Genomic DNA, 24,992 nt, shown 5'->3' with positions numbered 1-24,992 from the left:
CCAAATAATGAAATTTGGAATTTCCTAAAACAGTGTTGAATTTTCTGGATAAAGGCCAATATCTATTAATTTTTTTAAGTCTATTTCTTTATTTTGAGAGAGAGAGAGAGAGAGAGAGAGAGCAGGGGAGGGGCAGAGAGAGAGAGAGAGAGAGAGAGAATACCAAGCAGGCTCTGGGCTGTCAGCACAGAGCCCAGTGGGGGGCTCAAACTCACAAACCATGAAATAACATGAGTTGAGACCAAGAGTTGGATGCTTAACCAAATGAGCCAACCAGGTGCCCCTAAAGGCCAATATTTAAAGTTTATTCTGATAAAGGAACATAGGATTCCAAAAATAGTTAATATTTATGAAAACACTAAATGGGACTGTTCATTCACTATACATCTTGGGGGGGGATTTAATTTAAATTTAAAAATATATTTATTTCTCTCTTTTCTATCATGTAGTCCAAATTTGAGAAACTAATATCGACTTCCACCTCATCTCATGAAATGACCAACCCTTTGGTGTTAATGAAATCTTTCTCAATTGTGAGAGATTACAGGGACAGCAGATAGACTCTTTTTCTTTTTTCTTCCCTTTTTTTTTTTTCCCCCACAGCAGAGTATGTACAGCAGATACTCCCTGAACAGTGCCGCATTAATGTCCTTTCATGCCCTCAATCCATACAGGGGACCTGTGCCGAAGTCAAAGTGTACAAGTTGGGTATCTTTTCTGTTGTGTCTTGTTTAAAGAAAGAGTCCTTCACAGTAACAAAGAAAGGCCATACTCTTAAGCCAAGCATGGATTCCCGAGTGTCCTTAAATTACCCTCCAGGAGTTTTTGGCTCATCAGTACTGGTACAATTAAAGGTAAATGCTAAAAGCTGGTAAGTTTCTTCTCATAGATTTTGTGGGTCATCAAACATAGTCCCAAAAGGATAAAGAAGATACCACTATTTAATATAACAGTAAATGAATTTTTCTCTTATACTTTTCTTTTTTATCCTTTTTGTCTTTTATTTAAATTTTATTTATTAATTTATTTCAATAATAGAATTTAGTGATTCATCACTTAAATATAACACCCAGGGCTCATCCTAACAAATGCCCTCCTTAATGCCCATTACCCATTTATCCCATTGTCCTACTCAATACCCCTCCAGCAACCTTCAATTTGTTCTCTATATTTAAGAGTCTCTTATGGTTTTCCTCCCTCTCTTTTTATCTTACTTTTTCTTCCCTTCCCCTATGCTCATCTGTTTTGTTTATTAAATTCCACATGGTGAAATCATATGATATTTATCTTTCTCTGACTATGTTGCTTAGCATAATACACTCTAGTTCCACTCATGCTGTTGCAAATGGCAATATTTCATTGTTTTTGTTTGCCAAGTAATATTCACATATATATACATATATACACATATACATATGTGTATATATATATATATATATATATGAATGTGCCCCTTCAAATCAGCATTTTTGTATCCTTTGGATAAATACCTACTGGTTTAAGTGCTGGGTTATAGGGTAGTTCTATTTTTAATTTTTTGGGGAAACTCTATACTGTTTTCCAGAGTGGCTGCACCAGTTTGCATTCCCACCATCAGTGCAAAAGTTTTCCCCTTTCTCCACATCCTAGTCAACATCTGTTGTTGCCTGAGTTGTTAATTTTAGCCATTCTGACAGGTGTGAGGTGGCATCGCATTGTGGTTTTGGTTTGTATTTCCCTGATATTGAGTGATGTTGAGCATCTTTTCATGTGTTTATTAGTCATTTGTATGTCTTCTTTCAAAAATTGTCTGTTCATGTTTTTGCCCATTTCTTCACTGGATTATTTATTTTTGGGGGTGTTGAGTTTGATAAGTTCTCTATAGATTTTGGATAGTAACCCTTTATCTGATATGTCATTTGCAAATATCTTCTCCCATTCTGTCAGTTGCCTTTTAGTTTTGTAGATTGTTTCCTTTGCTGTGCAGAAGCTTTTTATTTTGATGAGGTCCCAATAGTTTATTTTTGTTTCTAGTTTCCCTTGCCTCTGGAGACATGTCTACTAAGAAGTTGCTGTGGCTGAGGTTGTTGCCTGTTTTCTCCTGCAGGATTTTGATGGCTTCCTGTGTTACATTTAGCTCTTTCATCCATTTTGAGTTTATTTTTGTGTATGGTGTAAGAAAGTGGTCCAGATTTTTTTTTTAATATTTGTTTGTTTATTTGTTTGTTTATTGAGAGAGAAAGAGCATGAAAGGGATAGGGCAGAGAGAGAGGGAAATACGGAATCTCATGTAGGCTTCATGTTCAGCACAGAGCCCAATGTAGGGCTTCAACTCACGAACTGTGAGATCATGACCTGAGCCAAAAGGAAGAGCTGGACGCTTAACCGACTGAGCCACCCAGGTGCTCTTCTTATATTTTTAATGACCTAACATACAGTGTTATCAGTGATAAAGTGAGGATTTGGAGCATAATGAATCTCATTCCAAAGTACATCCCTGCTTTATTTGAAAGCTTTTTTAGCTGTGTGTGTGTGTATGTGTGTGTGTGTGTGTCTTGATATTTATTAACAAAAACATATGTTGAGTATCTATGATAGGATTGATGCCAGAATTTGGGACATTCATATGATTCAAAATTTGCATCTGAGAGGATGGCAAAAAAAGAGGCTAACCAATTTAAATATTTATGATTATGAATATTTGGTTATATTTAATTATAAAACATCCCTTTTCGGGAATGAGGATTTAATATATACAAACACCATTTGCAAAGTATACACAAGATATGATAGAGCATCAGTGCACATTTTAGAAGACATGCTTTCTCAATATTTTCTGTCCTTCCAGTCTAGACTCTCCCCTCATGTTCTCCTGTTTCTCTCAGTTATTGTAAGTGGTTAACGAAGAAGAAAAATTAGGGGAAAAACCCATATTATGAACTATGTATTCATAAGTATTTTCCATAAACTTTGAAATTTTAGAATTATGCTAGCTATTTTTATTAGCCACTCTTGTGTGAGAGGAAACAGATATAGTCTTCTTTTTCTAGTTTCTAGTTTCTTGTTGATCTAACAACAGTTCTAATTAGAAATTACGTAAAATGTCTATTTTGTTTTCTAGGTCATTTTGTTGCCTACAATGAGTATTTCTCAGTTATTTATAACATTGGACAAGGAATCTAAATTCAGAAAGACTTTGTAAAAGGCGGGCCAAATGCTGTGTTTTTTAATAAATTAATTCAGTGTTGCTTCCAGTCAACAACACATAGAGAAATATATAAAACTAGATTCTGTCAAATTTTCAGAAAATTGGCTTAGAAATGTGCTGATACTTTGCATCTTTTGCTATCAAAATATAGGAATATATGCATTTTTTTCCTTATTTAGGTCCAACCAGTTGACCCATCTTTGGTGGCATATTTAAAAACACAGCAAGATACTTCCTACCCGGTGATATCAACAAGCCCGCTGATCCACATGAAGCACCCTTTGGTACATCCTTTCCAGAAGCCAGTCACTGTATTCCTACCTTGTTCTCCACACCCTGATAAAAAAAATCTTGCATCTGAGATAGATCATAAAAGAATGGCTAGTGCCACTACAAAAAGGATCATACCACTGTACCTCAACCGGTGAGCTAAATCCTTGTATCTCTGAGTTGATGATAAACAAAGAAATGTAAATAATTTAAAAATGTAATTTGATGTCATATATTTAAAAATCATTATTGAAATATCATGCAACATTTTACTATAGATATAAAATATTGTAGACCCATGAAAGGTAATGATTTTAGACCCACAAAAGGCCCAAATGTATGCTGTGTGGTAGGGTAGACACAGAAGAGGTAAAATTAATCTTTGCTTTCAAAGAAATTATAACATGGTTAATTATAAAGAAGTGGTACAGTGATTTTAACTTCTGTATTTAATAGTATGCTCTTAACGTAGGAAAAAGACTAACCTGAACTTTTCTAAAACAAAATTAAATTTGAGTTTGTATTCACCATATCGGTGGAATACAGGTGGATAATCCCTTAATTTTTGTGATTACGCAAAATCCCCACCAATGAGACAAATATACATATTGAGTTACTTGTCAGAAATGACATTGGAAATGAAATGCTAACCTATTTCAGAAATGACATTGGAGATGAAATGCTAACAACAAATAGGTTACACAGAATAATCCCGATCTTAATTCCTGTTCTTTCATTTAATGCTTTTTTTTTCTTTTCTAATGAAAAATGTAGAAGGGAATGTTTCTGTTCTTCACTTCTGAAGGAAATATTTTTTTTCTTTGAAAAACGAAGAGGGAGAAACAACTTCAGAGACTTAATTGAAATACTATCTACTATTAATTGAGAATCTACTGTGTACCAGGTTTCCTGTGTATATGGTCTTATCCAGTTTCCCCCACCCCACTTTATCTCCATTTTATTGGTGAGAAGACTGAGACTCAGTGATATTAATAACGTGTATGATTCACTATACCTACCAAGTGACACAATCTTGGACACCCTTGCATATCTCTAGATTTATTTATGACTCTATGTAGCCATCCTTTATTAAGTTTGAAACTGCAAGGCTGGAAATTGAGATGTGGATTATTTGTCTTTTCCTACAATGTTTGCAATTTAGGGCAATAGTAGAATATTAGGTTGAGGCTGGGAGAGGAAATTAAACTTTCCCTTGTGTTAGATTAAGTGAGAGAACATAAAAATACAGACATGATCCAGTTATATATACTTTTGCTACTTGGGATGGAGATCTATTTATCTATCTATCTGTCTGTCTGTCTGTCTATCTATCCAACCATCCATCCATCCATCCATCCACCCATCCATTCATTTATATCTATACAGATATAGATATATAATCTTCCAAATGGCAGTTTAGTTAATCCATGTTCCTGTGTACCAATATAAAGTAAGATTTAAAACCAGAAATATCCTGAAGCTTCAAATTTAAAATGTACCAGTCTAATAGATTAAAGACATGCTATTTTAAATATCCCCTGAGATACATATATATTTTTATTTGTTTTTATTAATTTTTTAAACATTTATTCATTTTTGAGAGACAGAGACAGAGCATGAGTGGGGGAGGGGGCAGAGAGAGAGGGAGACACAGAATCCAAAGCAGGCTCCAGACTCTAAGCTGTCGGCACAGAGTCCAATGTGGGGCTCGAACTCATTTACCATGAGGTTATGAAGTGAGCTGAAGTTGGATGCTTAACCGACTGAGCCACCCAGGTGCCCCCATATATAGTTTTAAAGATAAGAACTTAATCCGAAGAATGGATTCTTACCAGTAACCTGTTGCTGGAACCTAGTATTTCTACTATATATAGAGGGTGGATGGCAAAGGATTAATAAAAATAATTTGTGACTGATATGTATTTTCCATCATAAAACAAAGCAGCTCCATTTGCAATAAATATGATAGAAAAATAATTAGCTTGTCCCTGACGGTCTAATCCCCTAGTCTGAGAAATAGAAATTTATCCCTGTAACACACAGATACCATTTTTGGATCTGATTAGATCAGTGTTCCTTTGCCCCTCTTTTGCTATATTTGCACATGCCTCAGAAATGACAGAGCAGAATGCAAAGAGAAATTGGAAGCAGCATACTGCATTGTCAAAAATGGAATTCCCACAGGTATAGAGATAAGAGCAGAGGCGAGAGGAGCCCCAGTAGAAATCATGCTGAGGGTGGCACATTTTCATACATTTAATTGATTCGAAACATTTGAAATCCAGTTTTTTTCAGGTAGAAGATTACATAGTGGTACTCCAGATAAATTATACTCAGGAAAAACGATTAGACACTGAAAATTGATTTATAAATTATACACATGGATCTGCTTTCCAGATCTGAGAAAGAGATTCAAGTGGCTACCAAAGCGAGTGGACAAATATTCATTCAAGATTAAGGGAAAAAATACAAAATCCTGCATGATTTCCTAAGGAAAAAATTGTAATATTAATCAAAAAGATTTGAAAAGCGGAATAAAAACACCAAAGAACATACTATGGAAATAAAGAAAGAGAGCATCATTCTGACATTTCACAGTAACTTGAATAATGAGAATCACAGTTACCTGCAGAGTATTTTAGAAATCTGTTTTGTAAGTGTAGTATGATCCAGTAAGCAAAATTTCTGAGAAACAGAAAGCCATCAGCCTAGACTAGAAAAAGACAAGAGGACAACAGGATAAGATACAAAGATAACAAGCAGAGATGAAAAGGGACCAGTGTTTGATAAGGAGTCATTTGAAGTGATGTCACCTAATAATTACAGGTATCATCAAAGGAGCAACCAAAACAACCATAAAAGAAGCAATAATCAAAGGCATAGTTGAATTTGATTTTCTGACGTTGATTAAAGCCTTGACTTAGAAAGTGCTGATTGATTACTAGACACAATTTATGAAAAAAAAAACAAAAAAAACAAAAAACAAAACCCATACTTAGGCATAACATGGAAGATTTGAAATGCACATTTAAATAAAACATAATTCTTTAACAATCTGTTTAGCAGAAGCAGACTAAGTAAAAAGGAATAAAATCAGTCTTGCCTCAATCTCATTCATAAAAGTAAAAAGGAATAAAATCAGTCTTGCCTCAATCTCATTCAAAAAGTAAAAAAGAAAAGTTTATATGGCAAAAGGATAACAGAAGGAAAACAAGAAGACAGCATGGTGATATTAAAGAGAAAAGATGATATAAATAAAATCATCAGTTATATTAAACAAATATAAATGGAGTAAACATAATTTATACTGTTGTTCATCTTACACAAACCTTTAATATTTTTTAAAAGCTTCTATGCTGTATTTGAGATGATTTCCTCATATATTTTACCTTTTTTATATTTTGCTATTATTTATTTATTTATTTATTTATTAAAGTAAATTAGGTTTTCTTTTTTATTTTTTTCAGAGAGAGAGAGAGCAAGTGGGAGAGAGGAGTAGAGAGAGAAAGGGCGGGAGAGAGGGGCAATGAGAGAGAGAGAGAGAGATAGAGAGAGAGAGAGAGAGAGAGAGAGAGAGAGAATCTTAAGAGAGAAAGAGAGATCCTGGGATCATGACCTGAGCCAAACTCAAGAGTCAGACACTCAACTGACTGAGCCAACCAGGCACCCTTACATTTTTACTGTTTTTTTTTTTTAAATCAGTAGTTTCAACTGTTCATTTCAATCATTGTAACTCTCATTTCTAAAAAAAGAAAAAAAAGATATCGATATATTTTAAAAATCTTTTGTTCTAAGATGCTCTGTTTTTTCACTATGCTTTCTATTTCTTTCGTTACCCCCTTAATCATTGTAAACATACTCATTTTACAGTTTTATTGAGATTATTCTATCACCTACCTATTAGCATGATGTTTAAGATTATCTATTAGCCTGGTGTAATCTAGTACCTTGTCTATATGCTAATTCCGTCCTTAGAAATTCATTTCCAAGTATTGATTATGATTTTTAGATCAACTTTTCTTTTCCCCCTCCCTCCTGCCAGAGCAGCTTTGTGTGTTTGTTGCTTTCTTGAGCCAATATTCAAAGAGATTTGGGTTGTTTTTATTGTTTCTCATTTTATGGCCAGTGCTGCCCTTTTGGGATTCCAGTTTTATGACTGAGTTAGTTCCAGCTAATAGCTAGAGGCTGTATCTGATGTACCCGATAATATATTAAGCTCCAGCCCCCACACACCTGGTGTGTATGCACAGTTAGTGGGGCAGGGTGTGCATGTGGAGGAGACTGATGAGGGTGGGAGCTTCCATAGAACCAGTTGGTCATGTTCTGTGGGGAGAGAAGAGAATTCCAACTTTTTGAAATGTGTTTGTTTGTTTGTTTGTTTGTTTCCAGATCTAAGGGATTTTTTTTTCCAGCTTTTGAGTTACTCTACTTTCCTGTGTGTGTGTGTGTGTGTGTGTGAGAGAGAGAGAGACAGAGACAGAGAGAGAGAGAGACAGAGAGAGAGACAGAGACAGAGACAGAGAGAGAGACAGAGATTTTGTCCAGCATTCCTGTGTAGTGGGAAGATGGCCATTTGTCATCAATTCAGTTGGCCAAAGTACTAATTTCTTTTTTTTTTTCTCCATCTCTTTGCTCTAGTGTATGGTCTTTCTGCTAGAAAATTCTTTTTCTGTCATGTTTAGGTGAAGAACTCTGGTTTATTCTGTAAGTAGTAGCTTAACTGTGTCCGTATCTGTCAAGACATTCTAAGATCTCTAGGAGGGATTGATTTTTCCTCTCTTTGCGTCAGCCACATTCTTTGTGCACATCCTATGTCATACTATAGTATCATTCTCCTTTCCATTTATCATCACTCAGCATAAGTATAACATTGTAGGTGCTAAAAAAACAGTTGTGTGAGTTAAATAAATTAATGAATAAATTTATGGAAATGTAAATAGTATTAGTAATCCTATGCTTTGTAACAACACTGAATTAGTATTTTATACTATGCTGTTGCTATTAGTGCTAGATATGGTGGATGCATTTCTCTATCCAGTGGAGCATTAAACAATAAAATGAGAACCTGTGTCAACTATTTACTTAACATTCTTTCATGTGCTTGCTTTGGCAGCACATATACTAACATTCTCACATCAAAGGGTGAAAACAGTTGAACATTTTCTATGGAAATAGGAACACAGTGAAACACTCCATGCTTCATAAAATAAAAAAAATGGTAAAAACTAGGTGAGGCCAAAACATGGTCTAAATCTGAAGAATTAGCGGTCTTTATTACATTACATTCCTCTATGTCTGAATGGTTTCTGGGGAAAAGATGAGAGTCATTTAATTATGAACCAGAAAAGAATTCTTAACAGTAGTGAAAGGTGAAATTAATTTGTTAAATACAAACTTATTCCATAGTATATAAGAAATACTTTAGAGAGTCAGATGGGTAAATATTTTTGCTCATGAAAAATACTATTTCTACATATTGTCATTGGTTTTAAGATTATTATGTTCAAATGTAATATGTGAGTTTTATATGACAATATCTGTAAAATATATGCATCATATGGCATGATAATAAAATGAACACGTTGGTAAAACTACCATATAACTTAAGAAATCAAAAAAGAAACCATCACAGAAGAACAGAATTGGAAGACTGACACTATGTGACTTCAAGACTTACTACAAAACCACAGTATCAACAGTGTAGTATTGGTGAAAGAATAGGCAAATAGACCAGTGGAACAGAATAGAGAGCCCAGAAATAGATCTACATAAATACAGTCAACTGATTTTTGACAAAGAAGAAAAGGCAATGCAATACAATAAAGACAGTCTTTTCAACAAATAGTGCTGGAACAAGTAGAGGTCCACATTAAAAAAAAATGTAGACAACACTTATGCCTTTCACAAATTAACCCAAATTGGATTATAGGCATAAATGTAAAATGAAAAGCTACAAAACTCCTAGAAGGTGTTTTCACCTAATTGCACCTAATAGGTGAAAATCTAGATGACCTCGTGTATGGCAATGACTTTTAGATACAACACTAAAGGCACAATCCACGTTAGAAATAACTGATATGCTGGACTTCATAAAATTAAAAGCTTCTGCTCTGGGAAAGAGAATATTAAGAGAATAAGAAGATGAGCCCCAGAGTAGGAGAAAATATTTACAAAAGGTACATCTGATAAAGAAATGTTATCCAAAATACACAAAGAACTCTTAAAACTTAACAATAAGAAACAAAAAAACTTGATTAAAAAATGGGCCAAAGACCTTAACAGACACCTTAGCAAAGAAGATGTATGATTGGCAAATAAGAATCTGAAAAGATGTTCCACAGCATATGTCATCACTGAGATGCAAATTAAAACAAAAATCATACAAATACACATCTATTAGGATGGCCAAAATCCAGAACACTTACAACCTTAAATGCTGGTGAGGATGTGAAGAAGCAGGAATTCTTATTCATTGTTTGTGGGAATGCAAAATGGTACAGCTATTTTGGGAAACTTGTGGTTTCTTACAAAACTAAACATACTCTTATCATACTATCCAGCAATAGCACTTCTTGATATTTATTGAAACGAGTTGAAAACATGTCCACACAAACACCTGTGTATGGATGTCATATAAGATTTATTCTCAACTGTCAAAAATTGGAAGCAATCAAGATGTCAAGAATGAATAAATAACATCCGTACAATAGAAAATTACTCAGTGCTAAAAAGAAATGAGCTATCAAACCAAAAATACATGGAGGAATCTTAAATGCATATTGCTAAGTGAAAGAAAACAATCTAAAAAGGCTACCTACTGTATGATGTATACTGTATAACATTCTGTAAAAGGCAAAACTATGAAGACAGTAAAAACATCAGTGGTTGCCAGACATTGGAGTGAAGCAGGGACAAATAGGCAGAATATAGAGGGTTTTTATAGTGGTGAAAATACTTTGTATGATACTATTATGATGGCTACATGTCATTCTACATTTGTTCAAACCTACATAATGTACAACACAGAGTTAACTCTAATATAAACTATGGTCTTTGGGTGATCATGATGTATCAATGTAGGTCCACCAATTGTAACAAAGGTACCACTTTGATGGGGGATATTGATAATGGAGGAGGCTATGCATATGTGGAAACAGGAGGTAAATGGGAAACCTGTGCATCTTCCTCTCAATTTTGCTGTGAACCTAAAACTGCTATAGAAAGAAAGAAGAAAGAAAGAAAGAAAGAAGAAAGAGAAAGAAAGAGAGAAAGAAAGAGAGAAAGAAAGAAAGAAAAAGGAAAGAAAAAGAAAGAAAGAAAGAAACTATCCTTGAAAAGTTTCCAGTAATGCCTATTTCTACTTGTAGAACCTTGGGATATAACTTCTTTTCTTTAAAGTTTATTTATTTTGAAAGAGAGAGGGAGCACAAGCAGGGGAGGGGCAGAGAGAGACAAGAAAGAGAGAGAATCATAAGCTGACAGTGCAGAGCCCCACACAGGGCTTAAACTCACGAGCCTTGAGATCATGACCTGAGCCGAAATCAAGAGTCCAAAGCTTAACTGACTGAGCCACCTGGGTGCCCCCTTGACAGATAGATCTTTTTTATCTTGGAAAAAATCTTCTGAGTGTCTTTCAGTGGTGTGGCATTAAGGCATTTATCTCAGAACAACATACCAGGGCACTGTTAGACCTGAGAAAGGCAGCTTGGAGTGGACACCTGTTGCTTTGTCTACCCAGCCACTTTAATTTTTGGAAATTGTACCACAAATTCTGGAAAGTGTTCTTTCCATCCATGTGGATCTAATGGGAGTTTCCATGTTTTTTAATGTCCTTGTTAATTATAATTGAGCACTTGACCCAAAATGGGCCAATTATAATTGCCCCAATGCCTGGAATTTTGGGTACGGAAAAAGTTTCACCTCAAGAAAAAAGCAAAATCAGTAATTCTTGAATAAACAAATTTATTTAATGAAGATTATATTTTATGGAACTCTTAGTACATCAGAATTCTCTGTGAACTGTGATCAAATGCTAGCCATTGCTAGACAATAGGAGATGTGAAAGTTTGCTAATAGCATATATAAAAGGAAGAGTTTATTTGCAGAGTTGTCAAGAACAGCTGGGATAGATAAGGATGTTTGCAAATCATTTAATTTCAAGAGGAGGTATAATCTATTATCATACTAAAGTCTAAATGTGAGATTATGGATGCGTTAACTATACGGTAATAATCATTTTGTAACATATCCATGTATTAAACCATTACATTTTACACCTTAAACTTACACAATGTTATATGTCATGAAATCTAAATTTGATCTTTATATCATTGAGGACTCTTTTGATTTTGAGTGTCAGAAAAGCAAGCCCAAAGTTTTAAGGAAAAAGGAATTCTTTGGTTCATGTAAACAAAAAGTCTGGGGATATACTTATCTTTATATTCTTCTTCAACCAGAAAGAACCTAGTCTCTCTCTTCTCTTTCTGCCCTCCTCTGTGCCAATTCCATTCTTTGACATGCTTGTCCCTCATGCTGGCAAGACAGTTCCATCTTGCTATTCCAAGTTCAGTAGAAGGTGAAGTTCCCCATGGATATGCATAAAGGCCCTGAGAGTTATTCTCACCCTAAATCAGTTACAAACCCATCACTGAACAGATCACTAGGACTGGGAGGAAGATGCACTCTACAGGGTAGGCTAGGCTAACAAAAACTTGAATTCACCCAGGGCTGATGACAACAATCCATATCTCACACATGCTGTGTTGTCCTCAAAGGCAGGCTGTCTCTTGGTTATCTTCACTCCAGTACCCAGGCTGAAAGGCAACCACTTTCTGGCTGCTGTCATGGGTAGCAGAAGAAAAAGCTTTGAGTAGATGCACATGAGCAATTAAATGCTTGGTCTCCAAGTGACATTCACTGTTTATTAACTAGAACTAGTCATATGGCCCCCACTCAATCACTGGGGAAAGGAAGTGCGATCCTATCACGTGCTCAGAAATCAGAAAAAACGGGATTTTTTTATAAAGCAAACTTTGTTAATGAATGCCAAATGCACTATATGCTTCAGGTTTTAGACCCGCCTGGACCTGAGAGTAGGGTTCAGTTCCGCTACTGCTGAGAACCTGTAGGTCCCCAGAAATGTGTAGACCATTGGGAGAAAAAAGTTAGGAGTTGTTATCAGAAAAAAAAAAAAAATCAATCATGCATTTAATTAAGTAATTTTCTAGTAAATGACCAGAGTTTTGGATTCAGTGTCAGTGTATTTTCCTGTGTTAATAAATTATTAACTTCTGGCGTGCCTGGGTGGCTCAGTTGGTTGGTTAGGCTTCCTATTGTTGCTTTCTCATGGTTCCTGAGATCAGCTCTCCCCTCCCCCCATCGGGCTCTGTGCTGATAGAGCAGAGCCTGCCTGGGATTCTGTCTCTCTCCTTCTCTCTGACCCTAACCCACTTGTTCTGTCTCTGTCTCTCTCAAAATAAAATAAATAAATTTTAAAAACCCCATAAAAAATAATTAACTTCCAAGTGTTACAAAATTTACTCTATTTGTGGTTTTAAACCAAAAGCCAAAAATTAAATGTTATTTCTTCCCCTATTCTCCATATTTTAAACTGGCTGATTCCCTGAAGGAATCAATAGAATCTAAAAATTTCAGAGGAGACATTTTAAATCAAGTTTAGTTCCTAATTTATGGCTTATTGGACAGCTCAACCTGTAAAAACTAAGGTGGTTTTAGAGCCATAACTAATCGTATTCACAAATAAGGATGTGGGATTCACACTTGGGTCTTCATTCTTAGTAACTAGCTAACATGGTTTTTACCCCTTGTGACTTGTACTATCATTAGACCTTTCCCCCCCCCCGCACCCCCCCCTCCCCACTATGTTCAGTATCAAGGACTTTTCTTCCTTTCTGAGGAACAGGTATCCATTTAAATGAATTCAAGAAAAGAGTTTATTGTAAGGCTATTCCATCTCTAGGACTACATGGATTCTTTCATTTTGATTTCTCTCCTTTTCTCCCTTAGCATCTCCTCTATTTTTTTCCTTTATTAATACTCTCTGTGCTAATTATTTTTATAGCCCAGGGTGCCATAGCTAAATGACAGCAGTGACAAGTTATAATCTCTGGTCCTCTTAGTCAAGTTCCAAAGAAAAAAGATAAAATTTGCTGAGTGTTGAAACTTGGTCTACTGTGAGTAAATTCAGCTCTGGTTGGTGGAAGGTATCACATGGTACATTCAAATGCAGGTTCAAAAGGAAGGGGGACTGTGCAAGAAAGCTAATTGGCTATGTCTGCTGTAGGAATTAGGATAAAAATATTAATTCAATTGATGTAGATACTATTTAACTCTATGATGCAGATACTATTGTTCCTCTCATACTATAAATAAGGAAACTGAAACAGAGAGATCAAATAACTTGCCCATTGGTCATATAGTTAATAAGATTCAGATCCACCCAGGATTTGAAAGTAGAAAGTCTTGCTCCAGAATCTATGGTCTTACCTGTTAGGTGCCCCCACTATTCTTGGCTCCCCTGAAGCATCTGGGTTTTCACCAGTGACTTCATTAATGTTTTTGGGGTGTTCCCTTAACTCTCTTGCCAGTAATAAAATGCTTCTCATTTTCCAAAGTTCACGTCAAATATTAACATTTTCACTTTGCAAGCTTCCCTGAGCACCTTCCTTCTGTTTTCTAAACCACCTTGCGCATTCCCTTAATTATCACACCGATCACCTTGCCCCGTATTTGGGTAATACTATAATACTGTACTCTTCAGTAGAGCAAGGGGTATGTGTTTCTTATCTTTGTGTTCCCGGTGCATAGAGGAATTACTGGCACATAGAATACATTTAATGTACTGTTATTGGATTATTTGCTTACTGAAAGAATTAATGCATTAAATAAGATTCATGCTACACAAATTTTACCAGTTTCTCCTCTCCTACCATTGTACAGGACAAAAAGCACTTCCATAAGGAAACCTGGGAACAATGCCTGTGAATCTTTGAGATTACTGGGATTCAGAAGTGGAGACAGTGGTTGGTTTGGGCTTGATAATGTTGTAGTGAGAACCATGCAGAGTGGCTTGATATCATTTGAATTGCGCGAACATTTAGAGAGGTAATACAATACCTGTAAACAATACAAGTTGACGGTATTATATCCTGATGAATTATAAGTGATGCTTACTGAAATGAAATTATAGGATTAGGTTTTTATGCCTCATATAGGAATATAAATAGTTCTTCAGGGTGTGCTGAAAACACAAACCAGAATTGATATGAATATGCTATCTATAATTTCATTCATGATAGTTTAATAAGTGCTTTTGGAAATCACTCATAACTTAGACTTATTTTTAGAGATTTCCTTTAACTCCAAAATAGTTTGAAAACAGCACATTTATGAAATTCCATGAAGACAGTAATTAACTGTTCATACTATGCTAATCTCATAAGCATGTATATGTAAACTGAATTTGTTATTTCCGTGCCCTTATTTTGCCTTCCTCATTTCCATGTTTTCTAGACAGCTAATTATGAGAAGAGTTTTAGACAGTTTTAAGGCTCATGAGGAGCAGACACTCATAAAGAGAAGGCAATCATATGTCTAAAGATAGCTTTTATTTCAAAATGGAAGATCTTACATCTACAGTTGTCTCGGGTCAGAAGCAGAGTTTAATATGAGAATTTATTGATTTATTGAGGGAGAACACTTAGGTGAATCCTGTAAGGGAATGAAAGAAATGAGTAAGGCAAGGGAATAAGCTGAGAAAACCTATGGTTTCAGCAGAAGTTTTACCTCAGCCTGGTACCTCCGGGAAGCTCAGGAGTCTGAGTACCAAGGAGGCTGGTATACACCCCTGCATCAGTCAATCCTTGTCTGTGGGTGCAGACAAGGATTCTCTGGCTGAGGGCGATCATGTAAGGCAATTTTGTGGAGAAGAGTTGGGGGATGTGTGTGAGGGGGTAAGGATCCAGCCCAGAGAGGGATGTCTATATTAGTCTTCCAGGCTGCCATAATAAAGTCCCACAAGCTAGGTGGCTTAAACAACAGAAATGTATTGTCTCATAGCTCTGGAGGCTAAAAGTCCAAGATCAAGATGTCAGCAAGATTCATTCCTTCTGAGGACTGTGAGGGAAGGATCTGTTCCAGGCTTCTCTTCTTGGCTTGAAAGTGTCCATTTCTATGTTCACGTGACATTCTCCATGTATGCACATTTCTGTACCCAAAGTTCCCCTTTTTATGACACCAGTCATATTGGATTAGTGTATATCTAATGCCCTCACATTAAATGGATTACACCTGTCAAGACCCCATGTTGAAATAAGGTCACATTCTGAGGTACTGGGGATTAGGCCTCCAACATGTAAATTTGGGTAGAGTGGACAAGACTCATCTCACAACAGGTCTATTCATAACGATTCTGACACCACAGTGACAGAGAAAATATTTTAATCTCTACTTAATTATGATATCTATTCTTTATCCTGTTGGTAGTAAATGAATTATCTTGATTATCTTTCTCTTCTATAGTTGGAAATTATAACCCTTGGTGATGCTAGTTAAAATACAATTCAAAATATGCTGCCATATTTAGAGCTGATCTGACCCTGGGGGATTTCTTTGTGAACATCTGTTTAAACTTGGTTTGGTTTGAATCGTTTCCTGACTGCCAGGAGGTTCATTAAAGTCATTCAGGAATCTAACTAGTTGGTCATTAGAACACTTGATTTTATTTTTTTTTTAATTTTTAATTCTTCTAATGTTTACTTATTTTTGAGAGAGAGAGAGAGAGTGAGACAGAGCACAAGCAGGGGAGGGGCAGAGAGAGATAGAGACAGATTCTGAAGCGGGCTCCAGGCTCTGAGCTGTCAGCACAGAGCCTGATGCAGGACTCGAACCCACAAACTGCGAGATCATGACCTGAGCCGAAGTCAGACACTTAACCGATTGAGTTACCCAGGGGTCCCATGATGTTTTTTGTTTTTTAACAAAAGCTTGGATGATAATGGGTGTTATTTGTTATCAGTGATATTTCTGAGACTGTATGTTTCCCTCACGTCATGCCTCTTTGCTCCCGTGCAGGTTTATTGTGCTACACCTTTCTTCCGTTGTGGAAAATAGCCTTTTGGTTTCTTTTGTGAAAGCTCTAGAAGAAGCTATGCTCAGCACCACTGTCTGTGTTGTGCTCTGTCACCAGAAAGACAATCCACATAAAGTAGTCATTCTAGTGGTTCCTTCTAAAGATTTAAACCAGGTGCTTCGGAACTTGCGCTTGGAATCGTTCAGTGGCCCTCCAGAGTCTTCACGCTGCTTCCAAGTCAAAGAAGGAGAACAAATTCTTTTAAGATTTACTGGAAATATATTTGCTTCAAGTAAGTACAAAGACACCTTTTTGTATGCTCTATGGGCTAGTAGCCACAAGCTTCTGGAGGCCTTCGTTAAACTTGTATCACCAAGGAAAACTTCAGAGAACTGAGGGGAGGCTTATGAAAAGTAGGGAAAGAAAAAGACTTATTTGCTTTTTGCTTCAATCTCTTTCTTCCCTTATTAGGGATGCATCTTCCCTTACAGGCTGACTCTAGAAGGTGACACTCTTCTAGAAACAGTCTTCTCTGTGAATACTCCTGAATCCGAGCGAGGATCATCTCTTTCATACACCCTTGCAATTGCCTCCTAAATGCTCCTCTGTCTCCACTAAGAGCCATGTGAAGTCTATTTCTACACAGGAACAATAGTGATCCTTTAAAAATACAAATCATGCCTTATTGCCCTCCCCCCACATTAAGCACTTGACAATTATCTCTTATTCTACTTAACATAATATCCAAACTCTTTCTTATGTCCTACAAAGAATCTAATCTGGGATCAGCGGACTGATCACGACTCCCAAGAGATGTGTATCTAGAACTATGTTCCAGTATGATTGTCTTATTTATACTTCCACACATTTTATTTTATGTATTTAAAAGTCCACTCTGAGAAACAATTAATAGGTTTCACCAAACTCCAAAAGGGTTCATGGCACAACAGTGGCTAAGAACCTCTGAGGTAGATGACATACTTTGCTTACCTCTCATCCTCATATTTTTCTAGGGCTTTTTTTTTTTTTTGCTTCCATTATAAATCATACCACAATGTGAAATTATTTTATTTATTTGTTTACTTACTCTTTGCTCATACACTTATGTTCTTCCCCGGAATGTAAATTCAGGAAGGTACTGGCTACGTCTTTCCTGCTGTGGATCCCTGAGCTTAGAAGAATGCCTGGCCCAGGAAAAGCTTTCAATAGGAATGTAGTGAATGAGTGAACCTATGGAAATACTAAGACCAACAAACGGGGTGAATGAATATGGGAGGTTGCAGGATAAGGTAGGAGAAATGAGGGAAGAGATCAGAAAAGGAGATAAAAGAAAGAGAAGAGGAAGAAAAAAAGGAGAACACAGAGAGAAAACAGCTGTGTGAGAGAAGAAAGAAAAAGATTTTTGGAGAAGTTGCCATCCCCCCCCCCCCCATTTTTTTTTTTTTTAATTCAACTGCTTCTCTGTAACTTATTTCCTTGGGATGGAATAGAATCTAACAGGTAATGTATGTAAAGGTGAAGTGTAGGGGAGAATTCAGGCTTGGGGTTTATGGGGATTTCTGGCCCAGGAATCTTGCAGTAGAGTTGACTTGAAGTAATATTCTCTGTTCACTTATAAATCGACACAGATCTCATTGATTTTTAATGGTGCCTATTTTCTCTCTGATTCTGGAAATTAATCCAAGCTCTGTTGGCTCTTTGTTGTCACAAAAATGATGCAGCTTGAAGCTGAGGCTGCCCTTTTTCTGTATCTAAGAAACGAGACCCAAAGTGTCCCAACGTGAACTGTCTCTTCCACTTGCGCATGCGGAGTCCCAGCCGTCTGAGTCAGCTGGCAGGACTTAGTGAGTGAGTAACGAGGGTATCAGAAAAAGGGAAAGAGAAGGGTGAAGAGATGAAGGAAGGAAAGTACTGGGCTTCTGAAGCAGAAACCACAGTGTCCACCCTGGAACAATCTCTCTAGGAGACAGTAAAAAACTGGAAGTGTCCCACCCAAACTAAAGATGCCAATGATTTTCCTGTAATATTTAGGACAGCAGCTGTGTTTACCTAGTGCCATAAACAGGAGTGAGTTGCTATGCTTCTCACAGGCAGTGGTACCGAGGGTAAGAGTTCTTGAGGTTAGACAGCCTGTGTGCAAATTCCTCCATGTAAGGAATGGGGAAGAACTCATCTTCACTCAAGGGAAATGAATCAGGCACGATGCCAGGTTTGTTTCTGCTTTGCCTTTCCTAGAGACCTATGCTCGGATCTGTGGCCTCACTGGATTTTTCTCCATCTAAGGGGAGCAAGATTCTCAGGAAAAAAATGACACCTCATCCTTTCATTAGAGCCTGGTGTGAATCTCAAAAAGGCATACAATCAGATAATGCCTGCCTGGAGGGTTCTCCACCCCACCCATCTACCCCACCCACCTCCAGTTACCTCCTACTGTACTTTCATATCTCACCTTGATGATCATGTTTAGAAAAGTGTTCCCCATCTTTTCTGATTATGTCAGTTCTTATCTTACTCTTTTGTGGACATGGCCATAGATACAGTCTTTATTCATTTAATTGTTTGATGGATGTCAGTTTCTCTGACTACTGTCCCATGAGAACAGGTCTTGTCCTGTTAGTGGGCACCATTCAATTCCCAGCACCTAGTGTGGTACCTGACAGCTAGAAGTATTTGTTGGAAGAATGAAGACAAAAAATTGGGAAAGATTAAAATTATTTAAAATTTTAAAAGTATTAAAAATATTTAAAATTTTAATTAATGGATCCAGACATCTGCCCTTTGAGAAATGTTAAAAATTTTATATTTATTTATATAGAATACATATAATTCTTTTGAGTGAGGTCATGCACCATTTACTTTACTTCTACGAAAAACTAAGATAGGTGATCCCCTTGCTTTTTACATCAGCCTTTGGCATTCTTCTGAACATAAGCTAGAGTATGCCTTCATTCTCCAGGTTAGAGCTGTTGATTCAGACTTAAACTTTCCACTACACGTCACCTAAACCCAGAATCCAGAGAATGCTGGGAAATAAACAGAAAATTTTATATAATGACACTCTAGCGTGACCTGTAACATCTACTAATGCCCTAAAGAGGTTTGTGTGTGTCAAAGTGGCCCTGAATGCCCTTTAGCCCAGAGAAGTGACTTTCCCATAAATGTGTAGGATGTTGGGATAACCACCCTTTTATTCATTCAATGGAAATTCCTTACACTTGTGTGCATTATATTCTACTAGGGAGAGACAGAGAAGCAAAAAAAGAAATAAAATGTGCAGTGTGGTGGGAGGAAAAGTGCCTTATAGAAGAATAAAGGAAGGAAAGGATATCAAGAGTCTCACAGAGAGTGGCAGAATTGCAATTTTCAATAGACTCATGAAGGAAGCCATCTTTGAGAAAGTGACGTTTGGACAGAGACTTGAAGAAGGTGAGAAAGGAAGCCATAATCCTATAGCAGGGGAGTCTGTCCCAGGCAGAGGGAGTACAAGTGCTACTTAGCAGCGGCAGACGTGTACCTGACATGTGTGAGGAACAGCAAGAAGGCTGAAATGGGTGGTAGACAGGGTGTAAGAGCACAGTTGTAGGAGAGGAGATGAGTACTGATCATTCCTTGAAGGCAACGAGTTTGACTTTCATTCTAAGTGAAATGGGCAGCCATCTTGTTAACAGAAGAGTCACGTGATCTGAGTTAGATCATAGAATAGATTTTCAAACAGTTATAATCTCAGAGGCAAAGGAAGGATTGGGGAGACGAGTTAATGAGCCATTAAGCAAGGAATGATGGTGGCTTAGGGGTAGAGGTGGTAGAGACGTGTTAGAATACAGAAATGCCCTGAACCAATGGTTCTTTTAGATTCATTTGGTTCCCCATTTTGCTACCTTTCACTTATCACTTACTCATCTGATGTTTCTAAGCAAAAGCATATATCTCTACATTTTTACTTTCTATGTCATCTTTGAAAAATATTCCAATTCCCCTCATTGAGAAGAAACGATATCTCTATGAGGTATGCCTAGTAGCTCGTAAAATATAAATAAGTTTTGTATTTCTTCATATGACAAATATTTATTGAACAGCTACTGTTCCAAGTTCTTCTAGGAACTGTATACATAATATGCTGAGGAGAAAGAGGTTCTCAAAAGGTCAGCTAATGGTTGATTTCATAATTTTGGAATGCAGTAAATGGATTTTGTTTTTACTTTTCCTCTAAATATGCCAATGTGGGAGGAAAAAAAAAGTAGAATAGTGCAATTTCGGGGTGCCTGGGTGGCTTAGTCAGTTAAGTGTCCAACCCTTGATCTCTGCTCACGTCATGATCTCATGTTTTGTGAATTTGAGCCCCGTGTTGGGCTTCTCCACTGACAGCATGGATCCTGCTTGGGTTTCTATTTCTCTCTGCCCCTCACCTGCTATGCGCTCTCTGTCTCTGTCTCTGTCTCTCTCTCTCTCAAAATAAATAAAGTTAAAAAAAAGAAGAATAGTGCAATTTCTTTGTGCTGCTTGTCCCCTCCTGCCCCCCACCCGCTGTGACAGGGGTATTCAAAATATAGTGCTATGTCTTGGCAACAATGAAATTCCAACTTAAAAAAATGTAAGGTTTCTATTTATAACACTAAAATCATGCTATTTATTACTGTAAATCCTCAACTTTCATCTTCATTTCATATTTACATTACAGATCTTTAGTTTAAAAAATTAACTGGCAGTGAGAGGCAGATAAATTTAAGATCTAAATTGAATCAATGTAGCTCTGCTTCACCTTCAGTCTTTATATCCTGCATATAAATACTCTTCATGAATAATTGTGTACACGGCAGGGACTATCTTTCAAAGGACAGAAGGAGAGATTTATTAAGTTGTATTCTATTGGGACCAAAGTAGCAACTCCAGTAGCACGGAGAAGTTTGCCAGGTGTTACTCTAGTGATCTAAAAATTCTAATTTATCTAATTTACTAGATGACATTTTGGTGACTTCAAAAATTTATCTTTTTTTTTTTTTTTTTTTTTTTTTTTCCAGCAGGAAACATTCAAGAAGGCAAGCCATGGCTTGTCATTCCTTTCCTAGGACATCCTAGGGATCATTCTATTCAAGTAGCCAGGTTGTCTCTTAAATACAAACTTTTGCAGAGACATACTCTAGCACCTTTCCTAACCTGGAGTTATTCAAATTCTAGATTTAACTGTGTGCCTTAGAGATTCACCAAAATGACCTCTAACAGTCCAACATGGAGAAAAATATTGGTGTCATCTACATCCCTTATTGAACTCTGATTTCATTGGGAAGGTTTTCTCAAAGTGGGAAAGCTTTTCACGAGAAAGAGCTCTGGGTCGTCAATGTTCAGGCTTCTAGGTGTAGGAGGAAGCTGCAACTTAGATATAAAAGCTTCACATTGATATATTTGGAAAAAATGTGTTTTTTGTTTTTTTGTTTTTACCATACAAATTCAAAAACAGTTGAAGGGTCCTGCTTCTTTCTTATCATTTGCTATTATTACTATCATTTGCTGAGCACTTATTATGTGCTACGCCTTGTGCCAGTCATTTTATCCATGTTATTTCTTTTTGTTCTCAGAACAATCCCAGAAGGTAAGTTTTATTTCTCTTGGTTTAAAGATAAGAAAGTTAAGCCTCCAATAAGTTCAGAGATGGGAAAGAACCAGATAAATATTACAGTGTAGATAAGTAGCTGGGGCTGGCCCCAGCTGGATCTGGATCTCAACATTTGAAACACTCTTATCTTGACTGCTACAATGTAGCTTACATTTAAATTTTGCTAAGGGTAATGCGACATGTGTTAGGGAAAATGGCATCGCTATTGGAATGGCAAGGTAAAACTGTCATGGTAAAACCCGATGAGTGAAAGGTTATCTTCCCTAGAGCTCTTGTATTTTCAGTGAGCAGTTGAGAAGATATACCCTTATTTTGGGGAATTAATCAGGTTTCAATAAAAATTTCAGTAACATGAATCTAGTAGCTATTTCATTTTGAAGTTTAGCTAGAACACCTCTATTTTTCTTTCCATTTATTTATTTTTAGAGAGAGGGAGTGAGCGCAAGTGGTGGAGGGGCAGAGAGAGAGAGAGAGAGAGAGGAAGAGAGAGAACCCCAAGCAGGATCCTCACTGTCAGTGTGGACCCAACGCAGGGCTCGATCTCATGAACTTAAACTGTGAAATCATGACCTGAGCTGAAATCAAGACTTGGACTCTAAAGCCACTGAACCACTCAGGTGCCCCTAGAACATCTCTATTTCTGTGATCCTGGACATGTTTTGTAGCTGCACTGTCCATAAGGTGCATATGTTGCTATGAAATAGACATATGTTGCTATGAAATATTTGAAATGTGGCTAGAGTGACTGAGGAGTAAATTTCCAATTTATTTAATTTTAATTAGTTTCACCGTTAATTTTAAAAGCCACATGCTGCTAGTGGCTACCACATATCTAGAATGCCTATTGTGAGGTCATGATAGGGTACAATATGCTATGAATAGTTAGAGGAGAGACAAAAGACAATTATTGAAAGATAAATGTAATTTTCTAACCATAGAAAGAACGGAATATTTTCAATACTTTTTTGTTAGAGTAAAATGGAATGGAAAGAGAAAATTGAAGATTATTAGGTCTAGAAGCAGCCAGACAACACCTGGTCCAATTACAGATAAGAAATCTTTGGGGTACCTGGGTGGCTCAGTCAGTTAAACATCCGACTCTTGATTTTGGTTCAGGTCATATCTCATAGGTTCTTGAGTTTCAGCCCTGTGTCGAGCTCTGCTGACAGCACAGAGCCTGCTTGGGATTCTGTCTCCCCCTCTCTCTCTGCCCCTTCCCCACTCAGGCTCTCTCTCAAAAATAAATAAACACATAAAAAAAAAAAAGAAGTCTTTTTAGTAATCTACAGTTTCAGTCTATTGCTGCTAATATTTTGGCAAGGGTCAGTGATACCAAAAAAGCTTAAATTGTATTAAAAATGGAATAATAGGATTTTAAAAATTTAAATAAGGCAAAGTGGTATATCTTAGTAGTAACAAATGCATTTCACTTCTTTTTAGGCAATGGAAAGGATTATGGAAAAGATTACAAGCTTATTTTTCATTTACAAAGAAAACCCAGGCTGGAACTCCAAATCAAAGAGGTGGATGAATTTGGAAACTATAGCTGCCCTCATTATAAGGGCACCATTGTAGTTTATAAAGTACCTAAAGAAAAGATAGTCCACAACTTGGATCAATCTCCTATACTGGATGAAAACCTTTGTCAGTTGCCAATTTGCAAATTGCCATTGAAGTTGCCAAAGGTAAGTTATTTTACTTCTCTAATTACCATATTTTGTTAACTCTTTGTGATTCTCCACCACAATCTATACTTCAGGCACATGGATACACAAGGTGAAAAGGCAAGGCAGGAATAAAGTTGATAAGGAAGGAGTGGGCATATAATTTTAGAGTGGTGGAATACAGATCAGGATTTTCACTTCCTTTCATATCAACTTTCTTTAAAAAATTTTTTTTAACGTTTATTTATTTTTTGAGAGACAGAGTACCAGCAGGGGAAGGGCAGAGAGAGAGGGAGACCCAGAATTCGAAGCAGGCTCCAGGCTCTGAGCTGTCAGTACAGAGCCTGATGTGGGACTGGACCCATGAACTGTGAGATCATGACCTGAGCCAAAGTCAGATGCTTAACTGACTGAGCCACCCAGGTGCTCCAGGATCTACCCAGGTGCACCTCAACTTTCTAATAGCAACAATTCAAGTTGATCCGGTCTTGACAACATGTTCTTAATGATTATAGAAATAATGTCATTCATTTTCTGTAACTGCATAAGAATAACTGGGAAAGAACTTATGAAAACACAGACTACATTTAACAACACAACACTTTTAGGAAATGTCATGTGGGGAATGGGAAAACAACATCAAAATATTTTCATCCAGTCTTATAAAATCCTGTACACTTGTTTTAAGAGTGAATTACTCTTACCTAAAATTCTTATTCTTTTCAGGAAAGTAGGATTGAATTGTTTCTCCTAATAGGTCAAACAAATAATCTTATTGCTGTATATACTATTTTCTTCTGTGACCCAGGACTTAGTCCTTCCAGACTATATTCTTAATGAGAAATATAATTGAAAAATTCATTTTATCACTTCAAAGAGTAAACGTATTCTTTAAAGATGCTAAAATTATGTTTTCGTGTTTTTACTTTTTATATTATGAATAGTAGAAATGTTTGTCATGCCATTAGATATGGTACTGATTTTAAGTTAATCAGTAATTAATGCATTTGACAGATATTAATTGAACTTCTGAAATAGGGAATGTATTCTGCTAGGCATTATGAAAAATACAGAGATATAGAGGATAATATATGCCCTAAAACTGTGTTGTCCTAAACGATAGCCACTAACCATATGTGTCATGTGTGGGGCACTTGAAATATGGCTAGT

At 36.6% G+C, this 24,992-nt stretch overlaps 1 protein-coding gene across 1 annotated transcript in view; it reads left to right on the top strand.

The window, feature by feature from the left end:
• Positions 1–24,992, top strand: part of DTHD1 (death domain containing 1) — a 72,615-nt gene that overhangs the window by 9,772 nt on the left and 37,851 nt on the right. The window contains exons 4-8 of the mRNA XM_047856990.1: positions 675–854; positions 3,367–3,611; positions 14,417–14,581; positions 16,550–16,839; positions 23,599–23,843. Of these exons, the coding sequence (XP_047712946.1) occupies positions 675–854; positions 3,367–3,611; positions 14,417–14,581; positions 16,550–16,839; positions 23,599–23,843 (1,125 nt within the window). The remainder of the gene's footprint in view (positions 1–674; positions 855–3,366; positions 3,612–14,416; positions 14,582–16,549; positions 16,840–23,598; positions 23,844–24,992) is intronic.

Source organism: Prionailurus viverrinus, chromosome B1, assembly GCF_022837055.1.
Source record: "Prionailurus viverrinus isolate Anna chromosome B1, UM_Priviv_1.0, whole genome shotgun sequence".
Classification (NCBI taxonomy): Eukaryota; Metazoa; Chordata; class Mammalia; order Carnivora; family Felidae; genus Prionailurus; species Prionailurus viverrinus.
This window is presented reverse-complemented; position numbering and strand designations above follow the sequence as displayed.